The following is an 18929-nucleotide window of genomic DNA, read 5'->3' on the forward strand; positions in this document are numbered from 1 at the left end:
CATGTATGTTACGTATATGTATATGTGTTACGTCCTATGTATATGTGTTACATCTTATGTATATGTGTTACGTCCTATGTATATGTGTTACGTCCTATGTATATGTGTTACGTCCTATGTATATGTGTTACGTCCTATGCGTATGTGTTACGTCCTATGCGTATGTGTTACGTCCTATGTGTATGTGTTACATCTTATGTATATGTGTTACGTCCTATGTATATGTGTTACGTCCTATGTATATGTGTTACGTCCTATGTATATGTGTTACGTCCTATGTATATGTGTTACGTCCTATGTGTATGAGTTACGTCCTATGTGTATGAGTTACGTCCTATGTATATGTGTTACGTCCTATGCGTATGTGTTACGTCCTATGCGTATGTGTTACGTCCTATGTATATGTGTTACGTCCTATGTATATGTGTTACGTCCTATGCGTATGTGTTACGTCCTATGCGTATGTGTTACGTCCTATGCGTATGTGTTATGTCCTATGCGTATGTGTTACGTCCTATGCGTATGTGTTACGTCCTATGCGTATGTGTTACGTCCTATGCGTATGTGTTACGTCCTATGCGTATGTGTTACGTCCTATGCGTATGTGTTACGTCCTATGCGTATGTGTTACGTCCTATGCGTATGTGTTACGTCCTATGCGTATGTGTTACGTCCTATGCGTATGTGTTACGTCCTATGCGTATGTGTTACGTCCTATGCGTATGTGTTACGTCCTATGCGTATGTGTTACGTCCTATGCGTATGTGTTACGTCCTATGTGTATGTGTTACGTCCTATGTGTATGTGTTACGTCCTATGTATATGTGTTACGTCCTATGTATATGTGTTACGTCCTATGTGTATGTGTTACGTCCTATGTATATGTGTTACATATATGTTACAAGTCAGGGAAACCAGCTAAGCCATGATGAATGTTCTATTTGCACTTTGTCCACAGGGCGATCCTGGAAGACCAGGTCTTAATGGGATGAAAGGAGATCAGGGTGTACCCGGAGTCCCAGGGTTCCCAGGTAATAATACAGGGCGCTGGAGGTGTATCCGTCTCTTTCGCAGTCCCAGAGTATACAGCGTTCACATATCATTATGGAAATATTTGGCCTCCCAGACAATGGATAGAGCCGAGCAACAATACTCTATATAATCCATAGAATATGGCGGAATGTGATATTTTAATCCTCTGTGAGATCTTCATTTTTCTGTTACTTATACCCGTGGCCTGCCAGGGCCAGACAATGGCGGGTGCTGAGTTACATCTCTCATACACCATAGTTTGCAGGACGGTGAGATGTACATTGCGTATTCTGTCTACCTATACCTATGTGTCCTCTCAGGTATGAAGGGGCCCAGTGGACCTCCGGGTTTGGCAGGGTACAAAGGCGACCCCGGCAACTCCGGCCTTCCAGGTGAGGAGATTCTTCTGTGTTACGTTGTAATTTTGCTTTCTATTTTTGTGACTTCTACATTATAGTTGTTTTCATTGTATAATTCTATTATATCAAGAAGACCTAGACGTAAGACATAAGGATTCTTTACTGTAAGAGCAGTGAGACCAAATAATTCACAGCCATAGGAGGCGGATCCAAGAAGGGTCTGGAAAGGAGAATAGCACAGGTTATGGGTAATAGATTTTTAGAGATAAGTTGATGAAGAGTTTAATATTGAGTGCTGGATTTGGAATTGGGAAAGGAATTTATTCCCCTGACATGGGGCAATTGGCATCAGCCTTATAGGGATTAATGCGTCTTCCTCAGGTCCATCAAGTCCAACCTATAACCCTACAGTCCAACCTATAACCCTACAGTCCAGCCTATAACCCTACAGTCCAACCTATAACCCTACAGTCCAACCTGTAACCCTACAGCCCAACCTATAACCCTACAGCCCACCCTATAACCCTACAGTCCACCCTATAACCCTACAGTCCACCCTATAACCCTACAGTCCACCCTATAACCCTACAGTCCACCCTATAACCCTACAGTCCACCCTATAACCCTACAGTCCACCCTATAACCCTACAGTCCACCCTATAACCCTACAGTCCACCCTGTAACCCTACAGTCCAACCTGTAACCCTACAGTCCAACCTGTAACCCTACAGTCCACCCTGTAACCCTACAGTCCACCCTATAACCCTACAGTCCAACCTATATCCCTACAGTCCAACCTGTAACCCTACAGTCCACCCTATAACCCTACAGTCCACCCTATAACCCTACAGTCCACCCTATAACCCTACAGTCCACCCTATAACCCTACAGTCCACCCTATAACCCTACAGTCCACCCTATAACCCTACAGTCCACCCTATAACCCTACAGTCCACCCTGTAACCCTACAGTCCACCCTATAACCCTACAGTCCAACCTGTAACCCTACAGTCCACCCTATAACCCTACAGTCCAACCTGTAACCCTACAGTCCAACCTGTAACCCTACAGTCCAACCTGTAACCCTACAGTCCAACCTGTAACCCTACAGTCCACCCTATAACCCTACAGTCCACCCTATAACCCTACAGTCCACCCTATAACCCTACAGTCCACCCTATAACCCTACAGTCCACCCTATAACCCTACAGTCCACCCTATAACCCTACAGTCCACCCTATAACCCTACAGTCCACCCTGTAACCCTACAGTCCAACCTGTAACCCTACAGTCCAACCTGTAACCCTACAGTCCACCCTGTAACCCTACAGTCCACCCTATAACCCTACAGTCCAACCTATATCCCTACAGTCCAACCTGTAACCCTACAGTCCACCCTATAACCCTACAGTCCACCCTATAACCCTACAGTCCACCCTATAACCCTACAGTCCACCCTATAACCCTACAGTCCACCCTATAACCCTACAGTCCACCCTATAACCCTACAGTCCACCCTATAACCCTACAGTCCACCCTATAACCCTACAGTCCACCCTGTAACCCTACAGTCCACCCTGTAACCCTACAGTCCAACCTGTAACCCTACAGTCCACCCTATAACCCTACAGTCCAACCTGTATCCCTACAGTCCAACCTGTAACCCTACAGTCCACCCTATAACCCTACAGTCCACCCTATAACCCTACAGTCCAACCTGTAACCCTACAGTCCACCCTGTAACTCTACAGCCCAACCTATAGCCCTACAGTCCAACCTGTAACCCTACAGTCCACCCTATAACCCTACAGTCCACCCTATAACCCTACAGTCCACCCTATAACCCTACAGTCCACCCTATAACCCTACAGTCCACCCTATAACCCTACAGTCCACCCTATAACCCTACAGTCCACCCTATAACCCTACAGTCCACCCTATAACCCTACAGTCCACCCTGTAACCCTACAGTCCACCCTGTAACCCTACAGTCCAACCTGTAACCCTACAGTCCACCCTATAACCCTACAGTCCAACCTGTATCCCTACAGTCCAACCTGTAACCCTACAGTCCACCCTATAACCCTACAGTCCACCCTATAACCCTACAGTCCAACCTGTAACCCTACAGTCCACCCTGTAACTCTACAGCCCAACCTATAGCCCTACAGTCCAACCTGTAACCCTACAGTCCACCCTATAAGCGTAGGGCTATAGGTTGGACTTGATGGACCTGTGTCTTCTTCCAACCTCATCTACATATTCATATTACATATCAGACTACATTACCTAAAGGTACTGAAATAAAATTTGGGCAAACTGGGCGAGATTTTGTAGTGCTATCTAATAGATGGTAAACTTAGTTGACCTGGTGTAAAATGTCGCAGCGTGATTGCAGTGACTAATGCTGGATAATCTGTCTAGTCTGATATATATCATCTAGATTATCAAAAAATCGCAACAAAATCTGAAACAAAAAAAGCTGCGTTTCCTCAAGGTGGGGCCTCAGCCTAAATGCTGGGTAGAAGCACATACGAGTGAAGGCTGAATGATGTATCTACAGTAAAATAAAGGAAGATTCTCTTTCAGACAAGGAGCTGCCCTTGTATATTACAAATATAAGTTGTGGGGTTTTTTTTACTTAAAACTTAAACATCCCTTCAGTCTGATCGAATGCAATATTGTCTGAAAAAAACCCAACACATTCCTAATAGCCAAATGATTGAATTGCATATATCTGTCTCCTATAAGAGAAAGCAACAAGTAGATTGTTCTGATCTTGGTAGTATAACCAGAGGCGACAGAGGTGACCAGGGTACCAGGCTTGCTGTTTAGGAAGGTGTCACTGGACAATAATACCGCACTTAGTTCAGTAGCATGCTTACTATTCACCCTGCGTACCTTGTGCAGGTTACACACACCATCATCTGCATAGGCACCAGAAGTCATCAAGATGTCTTGTAAGGTTTCTCAATCCTTCTGTTCATCATTGCAAATGTTACCAACAGGTTTGCCAGGACCACCTGGTCCAAAGGGTGAGATCAAGATTGTACAAGGACCTCCTGGTCCACCTGGACGCCCCGGAAACAACGGCCCCCCTGGACCACCAGGAACGCCTGGAGTACCAGGTAATCACTGCAGGGATTAAACATTTGGTTGATGAATTGCTTAGCGATACTGAACCAATTCCATAGGGGTTTCTAAAGGGGTAAGAAATGGGTATGTAAAACAAGGCTATGAAGTCTGCAGGATAAACCACCAACTCCCACTCCTCTATTTATCCACAGCCCGACACAGTCAGAAGCCATAGAGATCCTCTAATTCATTAGGAAGCCCCTGACATGTAACAAGCCAAGGATCTACCTAGTTATATAATATGAATCATTATAGACAATTATATAAAAATCACTCATTTTATTTTGAAACCAGAGTTGGAGCGAGAAACTTTTTGAGCTCCGACTCCAGGACTCCACAGTCCTGATATATAGACCGGGGATCTTTAGGCTATTACTGAACTTATGGCGCTTGTAACTTTGTAACAGTGAGGCCTTGGTGTCTGTGCAAGAAACAAGAACTGAGTTAGCATTTTGCATCATTATAATTTAGCTTTTTGTTACATTTTTCTTTCCTTCCTTCACATAACTCATCTGTTTTGTCCTCTAAAAGGTGCACTGGGACCCCCGGGTGATCCTGGCAGAGATGGGCTGCCAGGATTTGAGGGGCAGACGGGACGTAAAGGTGACCGGGGTCTACCAGGGCAGCCAGGTAAGTGGTGACCTAACGTCTTCACATTAGATGTCACTTATGGAGGGATCTGCATAGTCAACGTTGTTAAAACATCATCGAACCTAAGGGCAAAAACATAGTGTTACAAGGTTGTTATGAAAGGTTACATGCGTTGCGCTCACACGTTGGCTCCATCACTATTGATCTGTATCAGACCTCCTGATCTGCAGGATTTACAGGCTTCGTCTGCTGAGATTCTACTGCTTTACGTGTTACTAATATAGTTCTGTATTCTTTATTGCATAAAGGTTCAAGAGGCAACCAAGGTCCCCCAGGCCCAGATGGATTGCAAGGCCCCCCTGGTCAGCCGGGCTTAGGATCTGTAGCTCACGGATTTCTTATAACCCGCCACAGTCAGGCCACAGAATCGCCGGCCTGTCCTCTGGGTACAAGTAGGATCTACGATGGATATTCTCTTCTTTATGTACAGGGAAATGAACGAGCACATGGACAGGACCTGGGTAAGATGTTGTCAGAATCGGAGTTGTAATCTATATGGCCACCTCACGCCTGATTATAAAGAGCTGTAGCCTATAAAGATATTGGATGCAAACATGTCTGTAAGTGAGACCTGAACTGTTCACCCATTGTCTTCCAGGTACCGCTGGCAGCTGTCTCCGGCGGTTTAGCACTATGCCTTTTATGTTTTGCAATATCAATAATGTGTGCAATTTCGCATCAAGAAATGATTACTCCTATTGGCTTTCCACGCCCGAGCCAATGCCGCCAAACATGGAGCCTTTAAGAGGAAGAGAAATTCAGCCATTTATAAGCCGGTAAGTAGCTGTATATGATGATACTAAATGGGAAGGAGTGTAGCAGGGACCCCAGCAGCAGGTCATCCCATCCCATAAGTGTAAACTGCACCGTAGACTCATAGACTGGAGTTTAGAAAGTGCTTATGGGCATGTGTTTTGGGCTTAATAAAAATAATTTCTTGCGATGGTTATTTAAAATTTTGGACCATAGGAGTGGATCTGCAGTTCTCTGATGCTATACAGTGTATAGCATCAGAGAACTGCAGCCCCGCACCACTGTATAGCATCAAAGAACTGCAGCCCCGCACCACTATATAGCATCAGAGAACTGCAGCCCCGCACCACTGTATAGCACAGTTTTCTGATGCTATACAGTGGTGCGGGGCTGCAGTTTTGCACCCATTACATGAATAGGAGTAACAGCTTCTGCAGCCACAGGGACAGCTGATCTGTGCGGGATCCCTTTATGTATGTTGCATACTGATGACCTGTCCACGGATCAGTATCTGATGAATCCGCACAGATCAGGTCATCAGTATGATGTATGCATTCCTGCATTGATCAGAACGACATCATATACGTGTGTCACTGTGCTTGGTGCTATACAGTAGTTAAGCTCATTCACGGGCCCATTTGCAGAACTAGGACCACAACCCACATAGTGCATCTGCTAGCGCTTCCCATCCAGGTACATATAGGACAGCCTTAGCAGCATAATCCTCCCGACAGGTTCCTTTCCAGAATTGCAGGTCTCGTATTTGGATCCTTCAGTGCAATCCGGCCTATGAAACTTTAATACACATTTATGCAACGTCTTTGTCTGTAGCTATAGCCAATGTGTGCACGATCCATGTAAAGTTAGACGCATGGAGGAGAAATGTTCTGAGATGAGTGAAGGATGGGAAAGCTGCCAGTACGATGGCTATGAATGATTATACGAGATTAATGTCACAGGAACTTCATTCACCAGGACGGCCCACACAATCTAATTCATATAGTGCCCAAGGCAGCGTATAGCGGAGAGAACAGAGTCTGCCCTTGTAAACAGACGGAAATAAAATGAACAGATTGCATTTATAGTAATGGTGAATGATGACGGAACACAATGCCGAACAATCACAGGAGTAACGTGTCTATGAGAAGTGCACAGAATATTAGTGGTCATCTACATCCATGTGGCCGTGGCTGATGTTGGCACCATTATCCTGTACTGCAATACGACCTCTCGGCTTCCGGATTCCCATGCAGCATATTGCTTCATATTAGTCACCTTTATCAGCATATGGAGAAGCCTTGTGCAGATGAATTGTCTGGCGTCTCATCCAGCCATGCTGTTGCTAGGATTTATAGAAACAATCCTACTAATATGTTGGACAAGGTACACGGGGGTTGGGCAGACGCGCCAAGGGACACTGCTGAAAAAAATCCAACCCCATGACTTATTCTGGCTGCTAGAAATGGACTTGGGAAGGAAGTTTTGCCAATAAAATGACCGCGCTTTAGAGGTATTGATCATTTCCAGGGGTCGGGAACGTACGACTCTCCAGTTGTTGCAAAACTACAACTCCCAGCATGCATACCTGCTCTGCTGTTCTCGGAGCTCTCATGGAAGTGAATGGAGCATGCTGGGAGTTGTAGTTTCGCAGCAGCTGGAGAGCCGAGGTTCCCTACAACTGACTATGTGATGACTTGTAGTATAACCTGATTCTGTAATCCATCCAGGTGCACGGTTTGTGAAGCTCCTGCCATGGTGATCGCCATTCACAGTCAAACCATTCAGATCCCACCATGTCCACAAGGCTGGTCGTCTCTTTGGATTGGATATTCTTTCATGATGGTAATGTTTATATCCCTGTTACCTTTATAAAACCTCAGCAATATGGCGTCCTGATCTATTATATGTTCACATAACCTCTGCAGACACCTGATGGCCATGTCAGTCTAGAGCCGCTAGATCAGACTGTGCCGGGAGATCTCTAGATCCCATGGCTGTACGCCGGCCATACAGAGTTCACTTTTCCTTCAAGGCTGGGCCTGTGCAGGTTATTATTTTGGGTAACACAATGTCATAAGGTAAAATAAGAATCTGACCGTCTTGGCTTCTGCTTTGATCTACGAGTCGTTCTCCTACTGATGATTGTGCAGATCTGTTGTTGGAACAAACAATGTTACAGAAATTGCCGGGACTGGAAAAATGTCCACGTCAGATCCGATTTCTCACCGATCTTAGTCTTTCATGTCACGTCATTTCAGTGGGACGTCCTTATAGATGACCTAGATCCCTGGTGTATGGTCAGTTTTGGTTGAGGAGTCCCCCGAGGTTGTCCCCGATCTAGAACATGGACTATAGATAAGATGCCAGGCCGTGGACACTTTCCATGAGTTAGGAATGCTGCTTGTATCTTTCGAGGTCGTCCTAAAAGACTGGACAGACGTGATGGAGATTACCACCGCCTGGACCAAGGGTGGGCTTGGTTATTGACATAATACATTGACTGCAGCCTCTTCTTTCCTTTCCTAGCATACAAGTGCTGGTGCAGAAGGTTCAGGACAAGCTTTGGCGTCTCCTGGGTCATGTTTAGAAGAATTCCGTTCAGCACCTTTCATTGAATGTCACGGTCGGGGCACCTGCAATTACTACGCCAACTCCTATAGTTTCTGGCTGGCCACCGTGGAAGTCTCCGAAATGTTTAGGTAAGTCCATGCTTGTTGAGGACCTATGGCCATAACCTATGACCTATAGTATTATTCTTAGTGGGATCAGGGGTTTTGTAGTGTCAAAAGTATCATCTGATTTTTGCGTGTCTGCTTTTTATCTGCAGTATATTTGTGTATCTCAAGTTATAAAGGACAAAGAAACTTTGTAATCTATCATATTAAGGAAATCTGTTCTCTTCATTCTGGCTGCTTGTGTATGTATACCCGTATACTCGGCTCCTGTATTCAGCATCACAGTAGGATTCTCCTATCAGCTGGTTTATTCATCTATTGCCTCCTTCTGTGCTCCAGCAGCCTCTTATCTACAACCTAGCCATGTTTTAAAGCAGTGTAGGAGCAGCAAGTATAGGGTATCTTTTCGATCTACCTTCCCAATTCATAAGTATTAAGCATATTTCCTTAATAAGATATTACAAAGTATTATTCTCACCTCTATTAATCATTTACATTAAGTTGTTTATAACTAGAGATAGACAGGACAGGACACATCTGACCTCACCTGGCAAGTAATTGTGCACCTGAAGAAGAGCTTGTGGAGCTCGGAACGCGTTGTGCAGTACGTTTCTGTACAATAAAGGTCATATATTTTATTCACCTTCTGTGGAGCAGAGAGCGCAGACGTCCATCTCCAGCCACTGGTCTCCTCCTGTGATGTAGAATCCTACTCGCTAATAACAGGGGCTACGTCTTATATCCGGGCGCACAATGGGGCGTAACGTTACCTGACCGCTGTCACCGTACATAGGTTTTAGTAAATCCTGACTCTCTTCTTCCTCTTACCAGTAAACCTCAGTCCGAAACGCTGAAAGCCGGTGACCTGAGAACACGCGTCAGCCGATGCCAAGTCTGTATGAAGAGGACGTAACATTTTGGTGAACTGGCCACCCGCGGAAGAGTGCAAAGGTCTGACTTGTCCTCTGTGACGATGGTGCTACTGTGTAGATAAAGCGAAAAGAAACCAGATACTGTTTAAAACAATTTCTGATGTACCTCACCAAAGTGCCATAGTGAAGATTGTCTGGTGCGTGCCGCGTGGACTAAGAGAACGACGAAACCTCTTCCGAGAGAGAGAGAGCGCTACGTTTTTTTTTTGGCGAGGATCACATGAAGTTTTTTTTCCCAGTACCAAAATGGCACTTTTTTTATTTTTTTTTTTTTTTCCTATCAGCGACCTGAAGAAACGCACTGAGGATCTTTTACAATAACAAGGCTGCAGTTTTGAGAAAAACAAACCCCGCCCTTTTTTATGGTGCTACTAACCCCTCCGTATCCCGGGTTCAGAATATACAAATGCTAAGCTTATTTCTCTGTAAGTAATGAAATGTGTATATTGTGTAAAACACTTTGTATTTTTATTTTTTAGTTTATCCATGAAATTTATTTAGGAAAATCCAAGTATAAAATCACAATTTATTTTTTTTCCAAGTTCACCAATGTATAAGAATAATATACAACGTATACGCAGCAGTATTTCTACCTATTCTAAGCATCAGACTACTACTGATTTTATAGCTTGCTTTTTCCTCCCCCCCCGATTGGACTCCATGTTGGCATTGTATGATACGTACGTCTTTCGCCATTTTATTGTTTATACCGTGGCCGATGCGATCCCTTTTTATTTGGAGATTTTTAACGTTTTGTTTTTGTACACTGAACACCTTAAAGAAGTAGCCATATTCTTTATAACCAGAAACACACAAAGCGACATTCTCCGCATCCGAACCCCCTTCAGGAATCACCAAAGTATTTCCACGTCTGGAAAGTGTTGTCGTGTATATTATTGAACCTAGTGTGAATGAAATAAAGAGAGATTGGCTAGACTGGGATGTGCTGGTCTTCTTGTAAGGAGGAATACAAATACGGGATTGTCTTTAGGTAAGGCGCTGTACGCCCCTCTGCACCCCCAGCTTATGGTTGCCCCTATCCTGTATGTCATTGGGGGTCCAACCGCTGGGCCCCTCAATGATCAGGAGAAAAGACAGCTTCCCCGTGAATGATGAGACCAGCACGCAACCACAAAGGGGCTTCCAATCCCCCATTCTCCTGATCACAAGGGGACCACCAATGATATGGATAGGGGAGAAATGTTTTTTAGTGGGACAACCCCTTTAAGTCCAGCTGAGCTGCGTTTGTTCCACTAAATCCATCCAATGCACAGACCGAGCGAAACCAGCCCTATCCCCTAGGAGGGGGATCGGCTTTGAGGGGGAGTAACGTGACGCTGATTCTGGCCTGATAACTCGTGTAAGGATCAGCACTGCAAAACAGAATCCTATTGACTTTCATGGGTTCCGTTTAGCGCATGTAAGACATTGAAGTCAATGGGATTCTGTTTTGCAGCGCTGATTCTTACACGAGTTATTGTGCCGGAATCAGCGCCGTGTGAATGTCCCCTCATACTGCAAAATTTGTCAGTATTTGCTGTAGTCCTAGATTAGGATATTTCATTATTACTCCCAGGGAATAAAAATCTGTCCTGGTCACGTGACTGTGATACAGACGCGGGGCTTATTGTGTAACGAGCTGCGCACCTACATGATCACATGACCAGGATGGACTTTTATTCCATAGATGTATACGACAGTGAAAGTGGACGTGTGACGGACTCAATTCAGTGTCTGGTGTTTTGATACTTTAGTAACAATTAAACTTACCAGATCTATCGTCTGATTTCATGGACACGCGGACCGAATAGACTTCAAAGATTCCGTTTCCATCCTGTTGTAAGGCTTGATTCACATCTGCACATGGGTTTCTGTTTGGGGAGTTCGCTTGGTGACCCCTTGAACGAAATCCTAGAAAGCAGTGTTCGTGCAGAAACTACACAGACCCCATTGCAGTTTATGGGGTCCATGGGGTAACCGCTTTCTTATCTGGTGGGGATTCCATTCGCCTCTTTCCCCTGAATAGAATCCTAAAACACAGATGTGAACAAATCCTCAGTTTCAGGCCTTCTGATTTGTGGACGTGTTCCGGCCGCAGTGGTTCCGATTTTCATGATGTGCGATTGGATGTCACAGATCCATAGACTTGTATTGATGGGACTTAATAGAATTAGGAGCAAAAACAGGACCTGTCTCTTTCAAGGAATGAAGCGTTCACTTCAGGGGATGTGTATAGCATGTGTACGGGGAAACCGCCAAAAGAGGTGCCAAGGCCTTTTATCCCGAGACGAGGCGCCTCCTGCTGTGTATCTGATGCCACAAATCTTGGAGGTTCAGTGCTGATCTGCAGACTATTGTATGTAAGTGTCTACATTCATGTACATGATCTGATTCCTCCGCAGTCCCCACCTCGCACTTTTTGGTTCTACCTTTGGTGCAGGTTAGAGTTCTCCGCTTCTTCCTCGATCCTGACCCATCATATCGCCAGACCATGAGGTTTTGTACATATCGTGTAACCCTTGCTGCAATGGATCTGGTTACGCCGAAGCCTCTGAGCGCCACTCACACCGGTAATCCTAATAAACTGCGATCTATAAGAGGCGACAGCGGTCGTTCTGATTGGGGGAATCTCCTGAGCGTTCTCCAGTCGTCTCTAATCCATGTAATTTACATCATTGCAGCCGACCGGTCAGTGACCAGAAATACTGGAGGATGTTGTTTCCCCAGTAGAGGGCGCTATTGTACGATCAGAGAAATAAGACGTTCTAATGGCTCTGAATAAGACACTTGGATTACAGTCAGGGCACGTGCACACATTACTGGAATCCACGCGGGGAAAGAAAAAATAAACTACAATCCAAAGGTGGCCGGAGCTATACCAAAAGGGCCAGCAATAGCCCAGCCTCTCCCCCCCCCCCCCCCCAAAATGGGTCAGACGGAATGAATCACGCTTCACCCAGGATGGTTCAATTCAAAGTTACTGTATTAGTCAACAACACACTATACATTTCAGGGTGTGTACCCCTTTATCACGTGTACATGGAATAAAATAGTGCAAGAGTGCAATCCATGTACACACCCTGAAATGCGGAGTGTGGACTAATAAAGAATCTTTGAACTGAACCATCCTGGGTGACGCACGGTACCTTCCTTCTGAACCATTGGGGGTGGGGGTCTAGTCCTGGTCCTTTTGGTATAAGTGTAGAAACATGCTCTAACAGATAAATGACAACATGGTTGCTATATACTGACATAGGCTGGATTGGGCTTCAGGCATACAGCCGAGTGTGCACCCTAAGGAACGTGTTCCAGGATCCTATAAACCAAATGGAACATAGAAAGACACTGAGACACTGACACTGACTGCTTCTAGAATCTCCTCCGAATAGTCTTAGAGACGACCTTTCATGGTCTGGGGCACAGGCAGTTCTATATACAGCTGAGTTCAGCGCACTGTCGGCTTTCCCAATCTGTGCCCCAGGTAAAGTGCCATCGATCCCGGTACCGCAGCGCTTTACAGTCTGTCAGGAACGTCCTTCTGCACAGCAGCGCCTATAGTGCCGTATGGTGTGAGCGGGGAGGAACGCCGCCTCCCTCTGCTCACACAGCTCGTCCATAGACCAGGGGAGGGGGCGTTCCTCCCCGCTCACACTGTACGGCACTATAGACGCTGCTGTGCAGAAGGACGTTCCTGACAGACTGTAAAGCGGTACCGGCACAGATAGCGCTTTACCCGGGGCACAGATCAGGAAAGCCGACAGTGCGCTGAACTCCACAGTATATAGAACTGTCTGTGCCCCGGACCATGAAAGGTCCTTTAAGAATATTAGAAAGAGGAAGAAAGAATTGTCAGCCCCACAAGACACAATTTCTGCAACAATCTACTGTGTGTGAATTCACCTTTATGGATTCCGCCATGTCTCATGTGAGCATCAAGTGTCCTAGCAGGGCCGGTCCCTGACCTCCACCTCACCGGCCGATACCTAAGAGTTCAGTGTCTGTAAGAGGATCAGAAATGTAAAACTGACAAAACAGAAGGTGAAATGTACAAATCCCATGATATTCTCTGCACACCCTGCACAGATAAGGAGCATTTCATGTAGATAATATTGTGCCCCGGCCTCACATGGCTCATAGATTTGCTGATAGTTGGTACCAGGGCTCACCTCACCAGCCCACACATCAGTCAATACAAGGTTTTAGTTTTGGTCCAGATTCTGATTTCCAACAAACCCACTGACACGACGCAGGCAGAAGAGCTCGGCCACCAGCTGCACCGTACTGCTAGCCATTTGCCATCTGGTTACCAATGTACCTGCCATAGACAAACTCACCTTGGATAGCGGAATAACGTAGCGTCAGACTAAGCTAAGACGCAGCGCCTCGAGATGGCGCAGGAATGAACACCAAGCCGTGTAATAAACAGTACCAACCATGTTTTATTCATTTGTACAGACAAAATAACTTTCCAATATGAAATTAAATGTACAGGACACACAATTCTCCCATCATTGGTAAGTCTTATCCTATACAGCAGCATAACTGACAGCTGGAAGAGATTCTCTAGTGATACGCGTTACATTATTCCAGCACAATACTGAATAAATTAGTCTGCTTTGTAAACTAAGAGATTGCATATTTGATGCTGTACCTGTGTCTGACAGTGAACGAACTAAGGTTGAGGTCTCCATTGATAAGATCGAAAGTGGCAGCCGCAAGATCACAGAAGTCAGAGAAAGAAAACAGGTCTATGGCATTGGAAACCAGTGTGGGGGGGCGTGACAGGTCCTCCGACTCGCTGAGCATTTTGGTACCTTAGAGGAACAGTAAGAAGAACTTCATATAGGGGGGAACTCTAAAGAGCGTCCTAAAAGGGCAGACACATGGTGAGAGAAGTGACGTGGTCGTCTGGAGAGCGGGATCGCTGGTTCCCAACCACATATCGCTGTATCCCATCCCCCATCTATAGGGTGTCTGACTACTAAGACTCCAGGTGTTTATGGCCACCACGTCGGTCCATTCACTTCTATGACGGCCATATAACGCCCTCCATCAGTCCCACAGAAGTGAACAGTGGTCATACACGAGCACTGCCGCTCCCTCCGTCCCCATTCTCATGGTGGGGGGGTCCTTGCTCTTGGACCCTTAGAGACCAGACACTTGCCTATCCTGCAAATCTAGGTTAGTGGGAAAACTCCTTGGGCTCCGTGAAACGTGTGAATAACAGTGGCCATAACACGGCTGCATTAAACTCCATTCAGGTGAGCGACTCGTAGTCATTTACAAGGTTCCCCAATAGACAAATCCCTGAGGGGAAGCGTGAAAACCGGCACAGATGCAAAACTGCCTCAGAAAGGTGTTCCTTACTAGAGATGAGCGAACACTGTTGGGATCAGCCGTTCCGAACAGCACGCTCCCATAGAAATGAATGGATGCACCTGGTACCTACACATTGCCGGCGGCCGGTCGCCGTGCCGGGTGCTTCCATTCATTTCTATGGGTGCGTGCTGTTCGGAACGGCTGATCCCAACAGTGTTCGCTCATCTCTATTCCTTACCCCTTGTTCACATCAGAGTCTGCATGATAACCCCCCTGAATGTAATACCAAATGTAAGCGTTATGCTGTGAAAGCACAAGGACCCCACAGACTATAATGGGGTCCGTGTGCTTGCCGCGCAATCAGGCAGACAGGAACATAGATGGTGAACTACTTTCCTGACCGAAAGATCCCTGCAGATATCTGGCGGCAAGCACACGGACCCTGTTATAGTCTATGGGGTCCATGTGGTTTCACAGCCCACCGCTTGCACGTACGTTCGATTAGAGCCCAAATCATCTATTCCCCGTGTCCTCCCGTGTACCCAACGCAGGATGAAACCGTAGGAAAAATGCTGAGACATAAGACCTCTGACAGTCGGGAAGGTTTGTGCTTTGTGTCCGGTCCTCACAGCGATGAGATGAGGCTTCAAAAAAACGGAAACTAAAAACGGTCCATTATGGGAAGAAGAAAAGTCACCAAAATCACGCGCTCCCACCCTCTGCCCTAGAAGGGACCGGATCCTCGAGTGTCATAGTCTCGCTGCTTTATCGTACCTACAGTTTAGGCCGGGGGTCGGCGACTACAACTCCCAGCATGCCCCAAGAACAGAGGAGCAAGTCTGCATGCTGGGAGTTGTAGTTGCCGACCCCTGGTTTGGGGGGGGGCAATGCAAATATAACATAGAAAATAAATTGAAATTAATGGAGAAAACGCCATCTTGTCGCTCTTCGCCTCGCACGTGCCAGAGAATATCGCAAAGACAAAAATAAATGTAATACTGTACCTTGTACTTAATGCTAAATAAGATTCATATTGTCGCTTCCGAGGAGGACGACGGCGAATAAAGTGAAGAATGCAGAGGGGGGCGACTTCATGTACCATAGTCAGACGCGTTTGTTCACTGCCAGAGGCGCCGCTCCAGGATAGAGAGCCAGGAAAATACAGAAAGACTTTGACTTAAAAAAAAAAAATTAAACTTCCAAAATATTTCTTTTTACATATATCAGTTTCCTTTGTACCAGAAAATTAGATCTCGTATCGATGAAGAGGCGCGGCCGCTGGGCGCCACTTACCGCAGAAAGGGGGGTTCGTGTTTTTCCTTTAGTGCCACAGCAGCACCTAGAAATAGATCCGGAGCGGGTCTGGGGTGTAAAATGGCGCCAAAAGTGCAACGTGGAAGCCGGTACCGAACCATTTTACAAGTCAGAGCCGCTTCATGGAACCACGGCGATCTCTCAAATCCGGAACACGTGCCATGAGAAGTCTGTCGTCGCTGTCGCCGCCGCTGATTTATGGGGTTTTTCCCCCTCACAAAAATAAAGTTTGCTCAAAAAAATAAGTTCCCGCCTGCCGAGACATGAGAAGCGTCACACGGCCGGACAATTCATCTGTGTGTGAAATCCAAGACGGCTTCACGCGTTCTAGGTCTGCGCTCCGCCTTCCAGAAGTCGCCGTAGCCGGGTGTGACAGCGGAGAGGCGGGAGTGACAATCCGCACCGGGGTTTCCATGGCGTCGCCTCAGTCTGGGGAAATAAAACGCAAATAAAAAGTCAATTAGTGACGAACAATAAAAATGCAAAAAATACATTAAAAAATATATTATCTGTCCTTCTAAGGTTAGACATGGGAGAGTTTGTGTGTTTGGAGGTTTGTTCTGCTATCACGCCGCAACGCCACAACCGATTTCAATGAAATTCCGCAGATACCTAGAAGGGCACCAGGTAAAGAACATAGGCGCCTCACCATCTCTGTATATGGCTGGGTTGGCCGACCGCGAGCAACGAATTCACAGTCTGTGTAGGGTGAAGGACCTGAGATGACGTCACTATGTCAGGCATGGGGCTCTGATTGGAGCAGGCCACTGCAGGGGCGGAGCTATAGAGCCACAATCTGGCCACACACTGACATGAAGAAAATGGCGTAGTGCATGCCGGCATCGCTGGAACCTGGCGTGGACTGGTGAGTCTGCTGGGGCCCCGGGGGTTGGAAGGGGTAGATTGAATTGTGCCGACCTCCCACAAACCGCCGTCTACCTGTGCCATGCGCCGTGCACGTCTGCAGCAGCTGTGCTGTACAGTCTGCCAACCCTATGCACTCCTGTAACCTTGGCACACAGGGAGCCCTGGGTCACAGGTTCGGATATGGGGGTTGGTTTCAGGAGGACAAAAACGGGGCACAGGGTGCAGGAAAGGGGGCCCGAAGTGGTGTGGGAAGGGGGCCTGAGGTCATGGGTTGGTGAAGGAGCGGGTAGGGAAAAAAGTGGGGGCCAGGAGCAAGAGGAGGGGAAGTGGGCTGGCAGGGCGCAAGGCGGGGGTCCATGGGCACACTGGTGTTGGGCGGGCCCGCTGGGCCCACAAGGCAAAGGCCGGGGCGGCACTGCAGGTGGGGCACACAAGGGGGGAGGGGGCCATGGACAAAGCTAGTAAGAGATTATTATATATATATTACAGCTGGCAAGGTTCTAGAAGAAAACACTGGATTATCCGCATTACTTCCGGCATCACCGGTCACCTGACAAACTTCCATAAATCATTTCTAGGCAATATTCTGTATGGCTGCCGCATATATATATATATATCTGTATATTCAGCCTAAAGACGCACATCAAACCTCTCCGCTCGCTGTGACATTCTCCAAAAAGCCGCATCCACTCCAAGGAAAACGGTCTAGCAGTCACATGACCTGCCGCCTGTCAGCCCGGAGTTACCGGCAGCCACTATAAGCAGATATGAGGTGACGGCACTGGCACCGCTCACAGGACTGTCTGTGGCCACAAGGAGGCGGTGCTCAGTTTGCCATTTGACCACATGGACTTATGCACAAGCCACGATGGGGAGACAGCGATCTCTAATCTGCACAGAAGAGTCCGATCTACTAATGGAGATACAAAGCAGTTACACAATACCGGTTGGCGCTGCGGTTCATAGCGCAATACTAGACAATGTCACAAGATCCTCCTTTCTCCGCGAGACGGTGACAGATGTGCCAATAAGAAGCCATTTGTAACCTCCATCTATAACAAAGCAGCCGGCGAGGGTCACACATGACAGTCACATACTCTGCAGCTTACTACACGTGTGTACAGGAGCATAACATATTAGGGAATGCAGATCTAACCCCGCACCACAGCGGCACCGCAAGGATCATCCTATACAAGTCTATGGGGAAAGCCAAGGATATTTTTTCCCAGTTACAGCTAATGTACTTTGTTTTATACCAAATTTCTAGCCTAAAAACCGTGAGACTTTTATACTTTGTCAGGCCCCTAAGGCCTAGGAAATGTAAGACGTCCCTTCTGCAATGCTCGGCCGGGGTTTACAATAGGTTCACAGTAGCCTTCGGCTTTCCGATCTTGGGGGCTCCATTTGGGGACCCAAAAAATGGAAAGCTACCCTGCTTAAAAAATAGTTACCCATGAAGCTAATAGAATAGAATGGGCCGGGTGTCTGCCCGAAAAATGCAAAGAGAAAAGTGTAAACCTGAACTACAGTGATGTGACATGGGGGGGGGGGGGGGCTGGACCCTCAATCTGATACCAATGACCCCCACTAATGGTAGAACAACAAGATACATAAATCCTGCTAATCACTTTCATAATCCACAAAGTGATGTATACATGTGGGTGGGGTCTAACTGCTGAGCTGCTAAGCCATGCCCTCTAAGCACTGCCCCCTCATTTGCATAGGACTAGAGCATTCGTTTATAGTAAAGTGAAGCCGCCGAAGTGAACAAGAGACATATTTGGAGGCTGCGGCATCATCTGTACCGTGTGCTGGGATCAGGTTTATATCAGGTTACTGCTGACAGACTCCCTTCATGTGAAAGCAGCCGAATATCATTTAGGGGAAGGCCT

General features: G+C 46.6%; 2 protein-coding genes across 2 annotated transcripts in view; one reads left to right on the plus strand and one right to left on the minus strand.

Moving 5' to 3' along the window:
* The window catches only part of COL4A5 (collagen type IV alpha 5 chain), an 89220-nt gene extending 79040 nt beyond the window's left edge, over nt 1-10180 (plus strand). The window contains exons 43-51 of the mRNA XM_075259479.1: nt 959-1031; nt 1353-1424; nt 4400-4519; nt 5058-5156; nt 5426-5638; nt 5776-5953; nt 7658-7772; nt 8457-8629; nt 9437-10180. Of these exons, the coding sequence (XP_075115580.1) occupies nt 959-1031; nt 1353-1424; nt 4400-4519; nt 5058-5156; nt 5426-5638; nt 5776-5953; nt 7658-7772; nt 8457-8629; nt 9437-9518 (1125 nt within the window). The 3' untranslated portion in view covers nt 9519-10180. The remainder of the gene's footprint in view (nt 1-958; nt 1032-1352; nt 1425-4399; nt 4520-5057; nt 5157-5425; nt 5639-5775; nt 5954-7657; nt 7773-8456; nt 8630-9436) is intronic.
* Nucleotides 10181-13953: 3773 nt separating this feature from the next.
* IRS4 (insulin receptor substrate 4) overlaps nt 13954-18929 on the minus strand; it is an 11116-nt gene continuing 6140 nt past the window's right edge. Inside the window, exon 2 of the mRNA XM_075259721.1 lies at nt 13954-16599. Within this exon, the coding sequence (XP_075115822.1) occupies nt 16595-16599 (5 nt within the window). The 3' untranslated portion in view covers nt 13954-16594. The remainder of the gene's footprint in view (nt 16600-18929) is intronic.

This window comes from Leptodactylus fuscus, chromosome 11 (assembly GCF_031893055.1).
Source record: "Leptodactylus fuscus isolate aLepFus1 chromosome 11, aLepFus1.hap2, whole genome shotgun sequence".
Lineage (NCBI taxonomy): Eukaryota > Metazoa > Chordata > Amphibia > Anura > Leptodactylidae > Leptodactylus > Leptodactylus fuscus.